The sequence below is a fragment of the Myiozetetes cayanensis genome, unplaced genomic scaffold (genome assembly GCF_022539395.1).
Source record: "Myiozetetes cayanensis isolate MyiCay16 unplaced genomic scaffold, myiCay2020 scf9, whole genome shotgun sequence".
Classification (NCBI taxonomy): domain Eukaryota; kingdom Metazoa; phylum Chordata; class Aves; order Passeriformes; family Tyrannidae; genus Myiozetetes; species Myiozetetes cayanensis.
Genome location: NW_026088185.1, coordinates 18,609,251 through 18,625,402, shown reverse-complemented (window position 1 = coordinate 18,625,402; position 16,152 = coordinate 18,609,251). Strand labels below are relative to the sequence as shown.

At 35.9% G+C, this 16,152-nt stretch overlaps 1 protein-coding gene across 3 annotated transcripts in view; it reads left to right on the top strand.

Moving 5' to 3' along the window:
* UBR3 (ubiquitin protein ligase E3 component n-recognin 3) overlaps nucleotides 1-8,840 on the top strand; it is a 106,217-nt gene extending 97,377 nt beyond the window's left edge. For all 3 annotated transcript variants that reach the window (XM_050340607.1, XM_050340606.1, XM_050340608.1), the window contains 6 exons: nucleotides 583-690; nucleotides 1,186-1,296; nucleotides 2,089-2,265; nucleotides 3,853-4,062; nucleotides 5,599-5,738; nucleotides 6,369-8,840. In XM_050340607.1, coding sequence (XP_050196564.1) covers nucleotides 583-690; nucleotides 1,186-1,296; nucleotides 2,089-2,265; nucleotides 3,853-4,062; nucleotides 5,599-5,738; nucleotides 6,369-6,486 — 864 coding nt within the window. In that variant the 3' untranslated portion in view covers nucleotides 6,487-8,840. The remainder of the gene's footprint in view (nucleotides 1-582; nucleotides 691-1,185; nucleotides 1,297-2,088; nucleotides 2,266-3,852; nucleotides 4,063-5,598; nucleotides 5,739-6,368) is intronic.
* Nucleotides 8,841-16,152: the final 7,312 nt, after the last annotated feature.

Below are 16,152 nucleotides of genomic sequence, written 5' to 3'. Positions count from 1 at the left end.
TCACTATTGTTTCCTTGCCTTTTGCTAGTATTTACAAGTGAAGTGAGGGCACATCTTTCTACTTCTATATTATTTTCCATCTGTAGTAAATATTGTTCACTCCAGACACAACTTTGCGTTTTCTGATGGGCTCGTTTCAACTTAAAATACATAACAAGTGTTTTTTCGTTCATTTTGGTTGGTATGTTTTAGAAAATTACTTTAAAAAAATAATTATTTGGATTAGAATTCAAATTCTGTCAAAACACGATGTATCCATGAAGTGATTCTTTCTAGTTTTAAAAGTAAGCATCTATATACTCACAGAAAAAAAAACATGAGAAATGCAAACATTATAGAAGTGCTTTCATGTAACAGTTTAGAGTAGATGTGATTCAAGTAGCAGTTCATATTCCACTTGAGCTAAATGCAGTCCCTTTCTGTAGAATTATATATATGTATTTTTTTAATGCAGTGTGTATCTTTGAAGGTCAAAATTCATGTGTTGATCAAAAGGAAATATACTTTATTGCTGTTACTTGCACAGCAACACTTTCTCCTTTTCATGACCAGTACTTTTTGGATTTCTTTTCTTATTTGCAGAATACATCCAGTGGAGAAAAATCTTGGGAAGTATTGCTGGGTCATGTGATTAGTGAGCTGTCTAAGGGGAAGATATATGAAGAAGGAGACACTGAAGAATTAGCAGTGGTATTGGCAATTTTCTGGAGAATTTAACCAGCATGTCCCCTGGAAGTTTTTTGGCCTCATTGTTATAATGATTTTTCTCTGATCTTGCTAAAGACTTACAGTACAAGTCTTTATTTTCTAGATCAAAGCATATCCCTTTGGGACACTTTGCCTGTGCAAATCTTTCTTTTAATAATATCAGATGTGATCAGTGCTGCGTTAGGAAAGTTATTGACAAACACTTCTTATAATTATGGGGTTTAATAATATGTATGGATTTTAATCATATACCTTTCAGAAATATGGAAAAGCGAATATTTAAGTAGAAACCCCATTTTCTGAAGGGGAAAGAAAACCTACAGAGGTCTTTCAGATTATTAGTAAAATACTGACCTTTGGAATGTGTTTGATGCATTATAGTATACCTAAAAATATGTGGTTCATATTGAAGTTTCTTATCTAGGAGATAACTTAACTTACCTGGGACAGAATTTAGTATTTCTTCCTGCCCTGTAGGTAAATCCGGATTCTGTAGAGCGTGATCTGCAGCAGTTCTGCCTGCCTTTCCTCAGGATCACAAGCCTTCTTCAACACCATCTTTTTGGAGTGGATTTGCCTAGTTGTCAGGTACAGAATGAGAGGGCCTCACCCAAATGTTTCAATCTGAAAGCTAGAGGTCAAAAAATGAGGCACAAAGGTGTCTCTTTCATGGTATATTTTTTAAATCATATTTTATAACACTGCTGTGCAGCATTGTTTGTCTTCTATACATTTATTTTCAATGTGGTTTTCAAAAAAATGGTACTATATTCTTAAACTTCAGCAAATTCCCACTTATTTAATTAGGTCATTGGTACTTGTCTCCTAAAATACCAACATACTTTTTAAAACTTGTCCAGCATTTGCAGAGATGGCATAATTTTCACACAGAATGGAATTCAGTCCTGATTTTACTTAATGCCTGTTAATACTTGGACTTTATTCTCAAAGGCATTGCATCAGCAGACAATTATGTTTAAGTTCCATGACTAATTTAAGTAGAGTTTTCTGCAGGTCAGCTCCCTTATTCCTTCAACATCATCTCCTCTGTAAAACAGCTACAAGTCAGTTTGGGGTGCTGAACAAGAAAAAAATTATTGTGGAGTTTGGGACTTCCTTGTTTTATTTGTAGGGTTTGGATTTGTGGTTTTGTGGGGGTTTGGAGATTTTTGCTGACCGTTTTTTTTGTGTTTCAAGAGTTCAATTTGTTGTGATCCAAGGGAACCTGAACCTTTCCCATGTCTCTGAACATGAGTATTAGCATCTTAGTGCTAGCATATCTTTACTATTTTATTGAAATAGATATATATTTTAATAACCTATTTAAAAATTCAGACTGTGGGTATTAATCTAAACTTCTCTGATTTCATACTAAAAAAGGAAGAGGAAGAATTCACAGTTCTTGCCAGCTGCCTGGGTCTGTTACCATCTTTTCAGTCAGCTCACCAGTTCACCAGTGCCTCTTGTCTCGATTGGCCAGTGCCAGCATTTGACATGATATCCCAGTGGTGCTCAGAATTGGTTTCATTTGCAGACAGGCATCCAGATCAAGTAAAGGTATGTAGCAAAATTACTTCTTCCAAAATAGTCTCTATGTGGAAGCAGCTATTTATTGCTTGATTCATTATGCACATGTACTGTTGTTTTGGTTAAGGATCTGAGAATATAACCTGTGAGAGAGAAATTGTAATGAGAAATATTAGTTAGTGGATGTGGGTTGAATTGGTTAAAAACCACAAGAAGAAAACCTATCTGTTTTTTATGTGATTGCTGGAGACAGAAGACTGGAATGCTATCCCTAGAAGATCCTAAATGTCTTCTGCACCTGTAGCCAATCAAGGACATTTAATAGAAACTTTGTTTCTTAAGAAAATACATATCAAAAGTTTTTCTTGTCTGTTAGACATTATCAATATTTTTGAGCTTTTCAGTTGTAATACTGAAAAAGATGAAAAGGATAAAAGCTTTTTAATAGTTGACTGATAAAAGATGATACATTTTCTCTGAAGGTAAAGGAATAATACCAAGACTTGAATTAGTGCAAGTGGAATAATCAGGTTTGAAATGTAAATGTTTCAACATGAGTGCATTGTTTTTATAACAAAGTTTCATCTCAACAATTCAAGTCTCCCTCTCCTGAGTTTATGGGGTCAGAGGCAAGCCAGATGCATTCTTTACTCTGCAACATGATGTGCACCTGTGAAAATTTGAATACTCAGATTAATCTCAAAATACAGTTGCTGCCAATCTGATAGACATTTGAGACAGATTACAGTGAAACTGATAGCATTTTTTCCATGATTGAAAAGGAACCAGGTACAAATGCAATAGTTCTTTTTTTCTCTCTTTTTACAAGTTAGGTTTCAGGGTCATGCACTCTTTAAAAAATTTTGCATCTTGCAAAACAGATCCCATCTGACTGCTGTGCCCATCAGTTACAAACTCAGTAAAAATTACTGTGTTGAAGGAAAACACATTACTGTTTAAAAAAATCACACCAAAAAAACACCAACATAAAATGGACAGTGTTTATAAGAGCAAATGAGAAGAGTTAGGCTTTCAAAGCAGTATTTAGGTAGTGTCTGTCATATCAAAAATTTGTGAGTTTTCGTTACGTTCTTAATGGCCTCAAAACTTGTGTGCAACATAGTTTTGAAAAACAGGCATATATCTTCAGATATCATTTACAGAGCCTAACTTCAGCTCTGGTTTTGAAAGTTTAAGTCTTAAATTTTAGCTGGGAAACAGGTTTTATACTCAAGGTCAGGGTTTTGAAGCAGCATGTTGATATTACTAAGCTAACAGTGTAGGGAGTGAGAGGCTTCCCTGTCAATCAATCACAGATAAACAAGAGGTTTTAGCTGTGAAGATTTTTGCATTTAAAGGTGTCACATTTATAAAACCTCCTTAGGAAAAAGCTTGTGCCCCTTTTTGCACCTGTTACAAAGGATGAAATGGGACTGCAGTTGGGCAGGGTGATCAGCCAGGAGCAGGTGACTATTGCAAGGTTGCAATATTTGACTTCTAAATTTGTGAAATGGAAAAAAATGAGAGATTTTTAAACTGCATTCTTCTTTTCTTTGATATTTTCTTTTCTTAGAAATGCAAATGCACAGAACTGATACATTTTTATTTTATTTGTAGGCTTTGCTTATCCAGGAACCTAAATGGGACTTGCCACGCCTCCTTCAGTTGCCTGAGAATTATAATACCATTTTTCAGTATTATCACAGAAAGACTTGCTCTGTTTGTACCAAGGTTCCTAAAGATCCTGCTGTTTGTCTAGTTTGTGGTACTTTTGTATGCTTGAAAGGACTGTGTTGCAAACAGCAGAGTTACTGTGAATGTGTACTGGTAAGAGAGAGTTAATTCAAGTTTTATAATTGATTCTCCCACTCATTAACAGTTTTTAACTCCATTGCTCAATTTGGATGGTTTTCTTTTCAAAATGTGTTTATATAATCATAGAATAGTTTGGGTTGGAAGGGACCGTTACAGATCAACTAGTCTAACCCCTGGTGATATAGTTTAGTGCTTATTTTTGATGGATAGACAGAGACTGGATTCTGGGGAGCAATTTACTTGCATAGCAACCTATTTCACCTTTTTATAAAAGTCTTACAAAGCCATTGTGTGTAATGTTGACACCTGGTTTTGATTCATAGCCAATTGAAACTTGTTTACGTTTTGATTGTTCATATATTACCTTAATTTTCCTCTCTTTGGTTTCCTTGCTCTTTGCATAAATAGAATATCAGTGTGTGATTGGGTTGAGTACTTTCTGATACACCTGACCACCTACTAGTGAGCTACAGACTATAACTAAAAAAGTGGGTTTTTAAGGTCTTCAACTTTTTCAGCAGCAAAGTTTTCTAGTCAGCATATGTATAAGTTCTTTGAGGAGCCTGAGTTGGACAACATCTAGTACTGTTTTTCTGACTACAATAAAGGTTTGCTTTGACAGCTGTTCTCTTTATTCCATAGAATAGTTAGAGGAAGATGAACTTCATGGCCTTTACAAAACTATGAGAGGAATTTGTTAGAGATATTCACAAATGGAGCATAAAATCAAATCAGAGAAATTTCAAAGGAATCTTGGACCATTTTGAAATTGTTTGAACTCACTTTTCCCTCTCATAATGCTAATATTGTAGGAGAACAAGGAGTGGGCAAAATTTAAAATAGAATTTACAGTTATATTTAAGGTGTCAAGTTTAATGAAAACAAAGTTATAAAAAAATCTATATCATTAATTTTTATTATACTTGGTTGTATTAAAGCTCCTAATTGTAATAAAACTGTATAGGAAAAGGACATTTTTTAATTTCTAAAATGAATTGGTGAGTATGAATTGTGCTATTCATAGAGATGAAAGACATATTGAAAAAAGGAAGAATTATTAAAAATTTTGTACTAGATTTTTAGAGACATAGACTAATCTGTGAGCATGGATAGAGAAAGCAATATAGACTGTTGTAAAAGAGATAATATTAAGTTTTTCTGAATGCTTTTTCCTACTCTTGCCGTCTGTGGAAAACATTTGCTAATTCTATGTAATTTGCTGTACAACAACAAATTGAAAATATTGTAGAGAATATTTTTGCTTATTTTTGTAATTCAGTTTTTACATGATAACAAATATCCTCCCTTTCTGAGTAGGGAACAGTTTTTGCATACAGGTGTTGTTTTGGCAGCACGAGACACTGAATTCTAGTTTGGAGGGAGATTTTGGGGCAGGCCATCTATTACCAAATTGGTTCTTACTAAATAACGTGTGCATGTTATTCAAAGCAAAACTAAGTACTATTTTTTAAATTCTTTCTGTTAAAAAGTTGACAGGCAATAACAGAATCTTTTCGCTCTCTCCTTTCTACACCCGTAATGTTACAGCATTCTCAAAACTGTGGAGCTGGTACAGGAATATTTCTTTTGATTAACGCGTCCGTTATCATCATCATACGAGGCCATCGTTTCTGCCTTTGGGGTTCTGTTTATCTGGATGCACATGGGGAAGAAGACAGAGATCTTAGGTAATGTTTTCATTACAAGCCTGTGTCATGTTGCTGCCTCTGTGTAGATCAACTTCATCATGATAGGTAGTAACAGATATATATTAGTAACAGATAGTAGTAGATCTCTACCTTCCTTGCATGGAAGAATGGAAAATCCCCATTTACTGAAAGTTGGACTGACTTTTTTTCTCTTAGGCTTTTGGGAGTTTTTCTGGCCCAAAGGTGGTGTAATCATGACCTTTGAGTTACACACATCTGGCACCCAACAGACAGATTACTGTGTTGCCCTTCCCATTGACAGTCAATTGAGTCTTGCATTGGAAACATTTATCTTCCAAAGGTGTTGTTTGGCCTTCAATCAAACAGTGCAGTTGGATTCCAGTGTTGGGAAGGAGCATAACTTTCAAAATACTCATGGCCAAGAAAACAAGTGATGGTTTCTGGATTCTGCTATCCAGTGTGAGGAAGGGAAGTCCCAGCAGTTACCCTATTAAAAGCAAAACTGGAAGCCCCTCACCAATAAAAATGCACACTTACCCTGTGAAAAAGGTTTTATGAATATCATTTGTTGATTATATAATGAAGCATCTTTCCATTTATTTGGCATATTAACCATTTCTTTTCTTTTACTTTTTTTCCCCTCTGCAGGCGTGGTAAACCCCTCTATATATGCAAGGAAAGATACAAAGTGCTTGAGCAGCAGTGGGTGTCTCATACTTTTGATCATATCAATAAAAGATGGGGGCCACATTATAATGGCTTGTAAATCATCATCATCATCATCATCTACACACCATATTACTGCTGTAACCATGAAAGAATGCATCGTGACTGACAATAGCTTTAACTGAATGGGAGCTTAGCTCTTTGGCTCGGGATTGAGTGGGGTATGGGCATAAAAGGGAAATGGAACTTTGTCAACATGTGAAATCTTTGCAAAATGAGCTGTTGTTGCTACTAAAGAATGATACAATAATTGAAATTAAATCCTCAAAATGGTGTGAGCAATCTGATTGCACTCAGTAGTCCATTTTTCTTGTATTTTTTTAAAGCCCATTATTGTTAAGAAGCACAAATTTTACTTAGAGTTGTTTAGAGGCTCCAGTGGTAGCTGTCAGGTTTTTATTTTTCTCTGCATGGAGTTGAATTTTTAGCAATTTTTGCTGAAACCGTGTATATGTCTACTACATTTACTAAATATGTTGGATAAAATTTCTTTGCCTTTTTTGTGTTGGCTTCAGGTTTTTGCTTGATACGCATTTGTAATTAGACAGGTCTGTGAAACGATTGAGACTGCATGGTAACAATTGGTATGAAAGTTGAATTTTAAAGAGAATTTCACTTATAAGAGGTCTATTGAAATATTTCAGGCATTACTGAAAATGTATGCATTCTCAGGAAATTCATAATTTTTTTTCTCCATGAATAAATGAAACAGCTGTACATTAGGTTTCTTATTGCTCTTAATGTAATCCAGAACACACATCCTGGGTTTTTTTTTCTTTTTCAGAAAGGAGATTTTTTTTTTCATATAAATTGATTAAATTGTTAGTGATAACATACAGAAACATAACATACAGAAATTGCTGTATATAAAGAGTTTGTATGGTGCCCGACATAGCAGATCCCAGTTACAATCATAACAACCATAAGCCTCCTGTCATTCCAAAGCAGATGTATGTTTCAGAATGATTGGATTGGGAAAGTGCAAGCTATTCTGAAAGTGAAACATAATTTTGTATCTCTGCTGTCATTTCAGGAGGTTTCTCTATATTGTATTTGTTTAAAGTAATCACTGTTCTTTCTGCTTGGTTTCCTAAAGAAGGAAAAATAAATAAAGAGAAAAATCAACAGAGGTAGCCTGGATGAACAACCAATGCATGTGCAGCCTCACTGGATGAATGCCAAAAGAGTTTATGCTTAGAGGACTAAGAAATTCATGAGAACAGGCATGACTGGGCTAAACCCCACAGTGTAAGTAGGTAGGAAAGATTATAGTTAAAATACTGGTATGTAATATATTGCTACTAATGTTTTTCACAAGTGTTGGACATTCGTTGGCTATTTCATACAGTACTACCAAGCAGTTCCTGGTAGTTTTGACTTTCATAGCTTGCGTGTAAAATAAAATTTATATGTGTAAAATAAAAACATCTTATGATAAAACCACATATACAAAGAAAACAGTTCCCCAGTGGAAGTCATTATCTAGTGAAAAGTGTATAGGGGAAATAAAATTACTGTATAGCAATCAAGAACAGACCGAAGGAAAAGTAAGTAAATACAATGAGTTTTTCTGAATATCTGCAATTCGAAAACCCTACAATAAAGGATGCTGGTTTTTATACTTACATATAAATATATATATATTTCAAAAGTATTACAGTACTTCCTGTAAGATTAGAATTACTCTGTTTCACTGACTAAATGGCTGTGTCTTTTCCAAAATAGTACTTTTTTGATACTGTATTATAAGTTCTGCCTGTGATATTTTTGCATTGCTCATTATGAATATCAGGCCATTTTGTAAATGTGGTTAAAGAGCAAAAAGATTCTTTACATTGCCAGCATAACATTATTACAGGGCTCCTGAACTCGAGTAATCTGTAGTTTGAAGTTCCAATGCTATATATACAAGAGATAATGTGTCCGAAATTTGATTACTGTGTTATATTTAAAATGGAATGTTCTCTGGTTGTGCATATGGATGTGAAGTAAAACTATTAGCCTTAACTTTAACATCTGGGTATTTCATAGTGTTTATTATAGTACTGGTGAATTAGTCACCAGTCGATTTAAAAACAACAACAACAAAAAATTACTTGGTTGAAAAATTGTACTTGAATATCCTTGCATGCTGCTAAACAAGAATTTTTATTTCCCCCATAACTTTTTTAATCCTACTTTGTTAAGCCAACCTTGAAAAATAACAGGTCCAAACTAGAGTGGTGCGTGCGTGTATTACTCAAATATTCTGGTGTGATATCCTGTATGAATGATCATTTAAGTACAGTACATTACTGTAGAATCTAAATCAATCTTGATAACACATCAGAAGATTATAAAACTAGGAATACAGTAACGGCATTGTAAAATATGTTAATAAAAGTCTACTGTCAATCTGTGTGTTCATGAATTTTTTTCTCTCTACCCTAGTCATCCAAAATGACATTAAATTCCACCCAATAGCCAGGCAATTATTTAAACGTTGAAAGCTTATGCCTGAAAAATACTTTGCATAGAGAGTAAACCTGGTATGTGTTTTAATTTGTTACTTACAGTGATGTATTTTGTATTAGTAATTTGGATTATTTTACTCATAAGTATAGCACCTAAAGTTGTGCTTAATTTTATCCCAGCTATTACAGCACTGCTGCTGCAAACTGCTGGAGTTAAAATGTTGAGTTGAGAAACTGTATTTCTGGGATAGCTGTGCTTGATCTTTTCTCTCAAATCTGTTTCTGGAATAACTATTTATTTGATTTGATGAATGTACATATTTATGTATTAAATTTTTCCATTTCTTTTGACCTTTGAGAAATTTAGTGAAACAGGTGTCTTTTTGATCTTGACCTATGGATAACAGCATCTATCACCATCAGTGGTGGCCTGAAATTGTCAGTGAATGTTTTCATCATCCCTGCAATAGGAATCTTGCATAATTCACAGTATTTCACAAGGAAATTACATTTTTCCTTTAAAACCAGGATATTTTCCTGCAGTATCCAACAAATGTTCTTTACTTCAGAGTCCCATGAGAATCAGTTTGTATTGCGTGTATAGGTGTCAGAGGAGACTGAGTTTTGTGCTGATCTTCATAGGATTTAGATCTGATTTTCATCTAACCCAGATTCTGTAGTCCTGCTTTTTACTGTCTTTTCTCAGAGGTGGGGGTGGTGATGAATGGAGCCTGCCTGGGCATTAGCATAGATAAGAATGAAATTATGCTGTTTGCACAGTAAGAAACCCACAGGAGTGAGCTGACCCAGTGTGTGGAGGTTCACAGCTCTGAATTATCAGGATATGAGGAAGTGCACTTAACCACAGGAGGCTGTGTCTGTGGGACAGTTTGTGTTGTTTGTTTTTGTTTAAGTGAGATTGCTCACTGCAGTCAGTGACATCCACACTGCTGGGCTGAAGGCCACGCTGCATGAATGTCCTTTTGGGAGGGCACAGTGCCTGAAGTCCCTACTCACGTGTTTTCTCAGATGTGCAGTTGTTTCCCTGCAAATTCTCTTACTCTGAGAAGAGTCCCAGCTGCCTCGAGTTCAGCCTTGTGACCTCCCCAGCCTCTTCTCTTCCTGTGATGTCGTGTCACTGCACTTGTCATCTTGCTCGGTTGTATGAGCTTATCAGTTTCTGCAAATTGATGTCCTTAAGCAAGGAAAGTATATTCTTTGTTAAGTCAAACACTTTGTGAATTCTTAGCTGTAGAGATGGACCAGAGTGTTTTACCAAATTAAAAATCTGTTTAATTGATAGGTTTTAATTTTTTTCTGTTATTCACTGTATCATTTGTACTTTCCTACCACTGTCACAACTCAGGAGATTTAATGCCATGTGCTTTAAATATTGTGATTCTTTGAAATACTGCTGAGAAAGCAAAACTGAACCTTGTTAAATACATGAGTTTCAAAAAGCTACCCTTACTACCCTAAAACATGTCTTTTGCGGTGTGTGCTTTTGTGTGGTACAGGAAAATATGGGGAAGAAAACCCCACGCTTTTGAAAAACATACTAAATTTAGCTCCAAGTTACAGTTAGAATGTCTCAAAATGAGCTTTTCTTAAAGTACCATTATGTGAAAAGCCATTTCCTGTAATTCTGTCACTTGATGTAGAGCAGGCTGGTCTGAATTTGTGAAAATTGGGAGCTGGTTCCATGGAAACCCTTCTCATCATTGAATGATTTACTACCCACTAAACAGCTTATTATTCCTTTTGTCTTTATCCCTTGTATGTACCACATGGATGCCTAACCTTTCCATTTCCACTGAGTATGGAAACAAATGTTTTAAGAACTGCAGCTAATGGGTTTCTTTTTCCTTCTTCCATTACCTGCTGTCATGGAACAGGAATTTTCTGGAAGAAAACTGTTTTCCTGTGAATCAAACCCCCTCAGTCAATTTTATATGCTGCCCATAAGGTCTGTGTTAATTGAGCTACTGGAATTGCTTACATCACTTGTTATTTAATACATTTCCTATCATAGGATGGCTTGCTACTACTAAATTTTTTAAGAATTTTGATTGAAATCAGTTATGCTGGGCTGCTTACCCATGATTGGATTTTTTTTTTTTTAATGTTTGGAAAAAAAAAAAAGGCAAGATACCTTTTAGAGATGAGAACTGGAAAAAACAAGTAACCTCCATGCTCAACACTTAGAAAAACTATTGTTAAAATATTTACTGTCCCTGCACTGTGGCCTTAAATCTGGTGACCAAATGTGTATGGTCCCATTTTAATGTAGAACGGAACTGAAGCATTTACCAAATCAGAACAACATGTTCTTGGGCATTACTTGTTAAATACTGGCAAATACTTAAAGCAGATAACGAGCATTTGCGTGTTTTTCAGTTGACAGGGAATATCCTTTGCACTTGGCTATTGAAGCCACTAACTCAGTTTGCTGTGAGAAGGGTTATTTTCTTTCTGTTTCTTTGAAAAGCTGGAGCTCTCTTCTTACATGCCTTTGTTGTCTCCATGTTGTATAGCAACTACTTTGTTTCTCTAGTATTCCACAACAAAAGAAGCTTGTAGAGTCCTCTGCAACTGTACAGCAATACTTTGCAAATAAGATTGCATTTTCTCAGAGTACTTCATGCAGAGTTAGCCAGGGGGTACAACTTGAAAACTAGTTTGTAGACTGTTGCTGCTTTCTTGCTCTATATTGCTGGTCATTTTAGATTTGTTACCCATAATTTGAAAACTTAAAACTATCTTTGCATTTTTTCTAAGTATCTCCACAGACCTTAAGAGATACTGTCTGTGTTCTAGAACAGTTTTCTGTAGTTCTCAAGAGTTTAGTGTGGAGCTGCTGTTTTAATCTCAGCTCTGCAATGAGGTACTTGGTGAGAACTGCTCATATAAACTAGACATGCGGGGTTTGTTAAACAAAGCTTTTCAGGGTGAGCTGAAGGAAATGTTAATAATTGTTTCATTTACGTTCTCTAGCTGTCTGCTGTATCCTGTTGGTTTTGTCTCAACTTTTGTAAGCTCCTTTAAGACAGGGAGCACCTCCTGTTTGGATCAGTAAGTAAATCTTAAGTGCTGCTCTAATGTTAGATCAACTGGTGCTTGAGCAAATCCAGGTAGTAGGATCTTCCATCATCAAAGAAATAAATATGTGCTCACAAGACTTAAGTGAGATACAGCCCTTTCATGCTTTCTGCATGTTTTCAAACTTTGCTGCCTTGAACCTCAGATGTCCCTCCTCACACAGATATGTTTGCAGTAACCAAAATCAACAGGAAATTAAAATGGGGTTGTTTCTCATAGTCAGCCGTGACTCTGGACAGAATAATACCTCCTCAATGTCTCTACATCATCTTTTTTGTCCTGCCAGAAGCTGCTATCTCAAGAAACAAATACTTTCTGAGGGTTAAAGAGGCTTATTGCCTGAGTCTAGTGCAGTATTTGTACAATTGATACTTTCCAATTGAAGACTGATGTAACTCAAATAACTTTCAAATAACCTGGTTACTCAGAAATGACTCCTACTTCCACTTTACCCCTACTTGGATTGGGTATTTTTAGTTAAATAATAGCAAGATTTCATACAGAAAATTTTCCTTATACAAGGAAAAGAGTAAAAGAACTTAGGTGCTATTTTAGCAACACCTGTTTTACAGACTGGTATTCTTTCTGGTTGAGTTCTGGGCAAAATTAGGAACCAATAATCAGATTATTGCGTATAATTTTACAATTCCTATCTGTCTAAAGAAACAAGTAAGAAATCCCAAGCCATCTGAAGATAAGGTATGAAGTAACGCTGCTCTTCCATGGGAGGATATTTCCAAGAATGCAGCAATACATTTTTTTCACCCAGTGCTGCAGAGCTGTGTTGCATCTTGCCCTCAGAACCATATGTCAAAAGACATGTTACCGTGTGTGAATACCAACAAGGTGGTTCCCCTAGCAACAATAAATGGCCCATTCAAGTGATTTACCCTTGTAAGTGTGTGGCAGGAAAGATGGATTTTGAACACTAAGGGAACTCATTAGCTGTAAGGAGAAAAGCGGCAAATAAAGAACTAGAATTATCCTAGCCAGCATTGCTATTTATTAGAAGTGTACACAGCATGATTATAGGGAATTTGCATAAGATATCCTTAACATGAAAGATCTCATTTTACTCTTCTGCAGCTTTTAATTTTCTGCACCTACAGGGAGGGAAAAGGTTGTATCTGGGAAGAGATAAGGAGAAGGCACTTTGGAAGGTGAAGAAGTTCAAAGAACCAAACTTACAATAAATATGTCCTACATACTTACTCTGACCTAGCATTTGAGTGATACGAGCCACTCAGTGGTCCAGATGTTCATCCACTAAGGGTAAATGTATAGATTTAAACATAATAATAGGCACAGGGTGTGATTCTTGGGGATGTTCCACGCAGATCCAGGAGTTGGACTCTGTGATCTTTGTGGGTACCTTCCAACTCAGAATATTCTGTGATAATGATAATTTTAAAATAATAACTAGCTATGGGAAGTTGTAATGGCACTACTGCCTCTGTGAAGAAAGCTGTACAAAGCAAGAGTAAGGATTACTGTAGGGAGCACCACATTCCAGCTCTGCAGAAAAAACGGTAAGTTGATGGTATTTGGGTAACCAGACTTGTGTTATGGAGGAGCTGTACATTAGGTACCACTAACTGGCGCACATCACTTGCTACACTCTGTGTGGCTCTTTCTCTTGCAATTAGTATCTAGAGTATACACTGTGTAGGCTCTTCTGTGTGTATTTTTGTTGTTGACTTTTAAGTCCTTTGAGTCACCTTTCCTCTGGAGTTTGGAGCTGGGAATGAATCCAATGTAATTCCAACTCCCTGTAGTTCAGCAATGCTGTTTACATTTCAGTGCTATCACTACATCAGGCATTCTATCTCCCCCTTCTGTTTCCAGGCGTCTGCCTGAGGTCTGCAGTTTGTGCTTATGATTTGTAAGGGCTGGACTAGGGTTCTGTACCTCGCACTTTAGTCTTGGCTAGAATTGTTCTATTGTTGCACTGCTGCTCTGCTCTTTGCTGGTGCTAGTGTAATTACTCTTTAATGCTGTGCTGCTATCCACATAGTTTTGCTGCACTTCTCTAGTCCTTATCTGAGTACTCTGCGGCTGCTGGCTTCTTTAAATCATCTTTGAATATTAGCATAAAGCTTCTCATTACTTCCTTTGATTTCAGAGGCAGTGGAACCCACTCTTACATTAACATTGCTGGTATTTAATTTCCTTCATTGCTGAAGAATTTTTGAATGGAAGTTTTCTCTCCTTTTCAGTCCCCTTTGATGGTTTTTGTTCTATCCATGCTGTAAAACTCCTCAGTTGCTTTGCCCTTGCTGTCCTCAGTATTCAGGTAATGCAGTAGTTTTGTATTTAGGATTTTTCTCCTAGTGCAAGAGAAGGAAACTAGATGCCTCAGCTAGAGGAATGATGTTTGCATGTGCAGAAATATTAACTGCAATAAGACTTTGGCTACCAAACCCCTTACACACAGTCTGTTTTCTTCAAGATGGTGGCAACCCTTAAATATGGTGCATTTGCATTTATTTAAAAGCTAAGAAAGGAAAACCAGAGCAGTACCTGTGTGACCTGGTAGCACAAGACAGTACGACACAATACACTATAACTTGGATACTTGGAGTTCACAGTGCTGTATCTATATTTGCATACCCAAAATTCAAAAGCGCCTCACGATTTTAACGAAAGTAGTAAACATTTCAGCAGTGTCTTTAAAGTCTTCAGCAACTGTTTTTTCCCTTCCAGCAAACCTGTTTAGTATTATTACATTAAGTTCTGATCCACCCCTGTTTATGATGTGTGTAGCTTAATGCAATCGTGCATTCTTGTAATCGTACGTCCATCTCCAAACAAAGAAAAATGCATGCAGGATGAACAGGTATTTTAAAAGCATGAAGTCCTCCTAACTTTTAAAGGAATTTACTGTGGTGAATGTTTGTGTATATCCATTTACATAAAGACATTTTAAGATTTTAAATCACAGTAAGACAGTGCATCTCAACTTTTAATACAGATAGAGTAGGTTACTTTATAATGTGTTTTATGAATAAAATCCTTCCATTTATAATTTGTTAATTACTCTCTATAAGTCAGTATTGTATGACAATGTAAACAGGAACAGATTCCCCAAAAAACCTTCCTAATGTTCAGCCACTGAACTTCCATGGAATACACTTTGAATAAGCTCATCAGTTAAATACTGTAGACTATTTACTGCCTATGAAATATTTTGTTTCCATTCTATTCTATTCCATTCAAAGGCTATAGCATTTTATAACATTTCATTTAATAATAGCTTTTCACCTTTTGGCATCTACCATGGCCATATAAATGACAAATTATTTAATTTTCAAATGCATTCTAAGAGTAGGAATGGCTTGCATTAGTGCAGCCATTGTATAATGGATCTGTCATTACTGCACATGTAATCAGAAGCACTACAACAATTAAGAATTGTTTTTTCTACCTAAGATTTGCAAGCAACAATAAAAAGTAATAGCTGTACTTAAATATGGCTTGTTTTGGTTTGGCTTCAGAATAAGCAATGTTCGTGTGAATTGTAGTTTAAGATGGACAACACTTCCCATTACTGCAAACAGTAACATTAGCTTTCATAATGTTACAAAAATGAAAGGATTATGTGCTTTGATATTCATTCCTGCTGAAATTGAGAAGTTAAGGGGGGGTTACGTTGTGTTTGGGTTGTGTTGGGGTTTTTTAAATCTTAAATTGCAATAAATTAGCTGCCTTTTCAAATTCCACATTATGGTGTTTCTGCAGTCCAGGGATGGCTCTACTGGCAGATTGTGAGTTTCAGTTGTACTTACAAAGCCATGGCAATGAAAATTGCTGCAAAATGGAAGACTGCTGTGTGTTTGGAAATCCAGTGTGGGATATGAAGTCTATAACCATACCACTTGTGTAGCTCCAAAAGGGTGGTTACCCACTGTGACTGTACCCCGGCTGTAAACAAGGTATGTTGAACAGGCTGGCAGTGTCTGGAAAAGCGTTTCTAGTGGGACTGCAAGGACCTAGTGAAAGGGAGAAATAAACCATCAGCATCAGAACAAAACCGGTACAGGGAGAGAAATGAAGATTAAAATATGAATGCTTGTAACAGAACTCCCAAAGGTCTAGATTATATGAACCAAAATCATTTAGCGATAACTGAGGAAATTTCTGTGGTTCAGAGACCA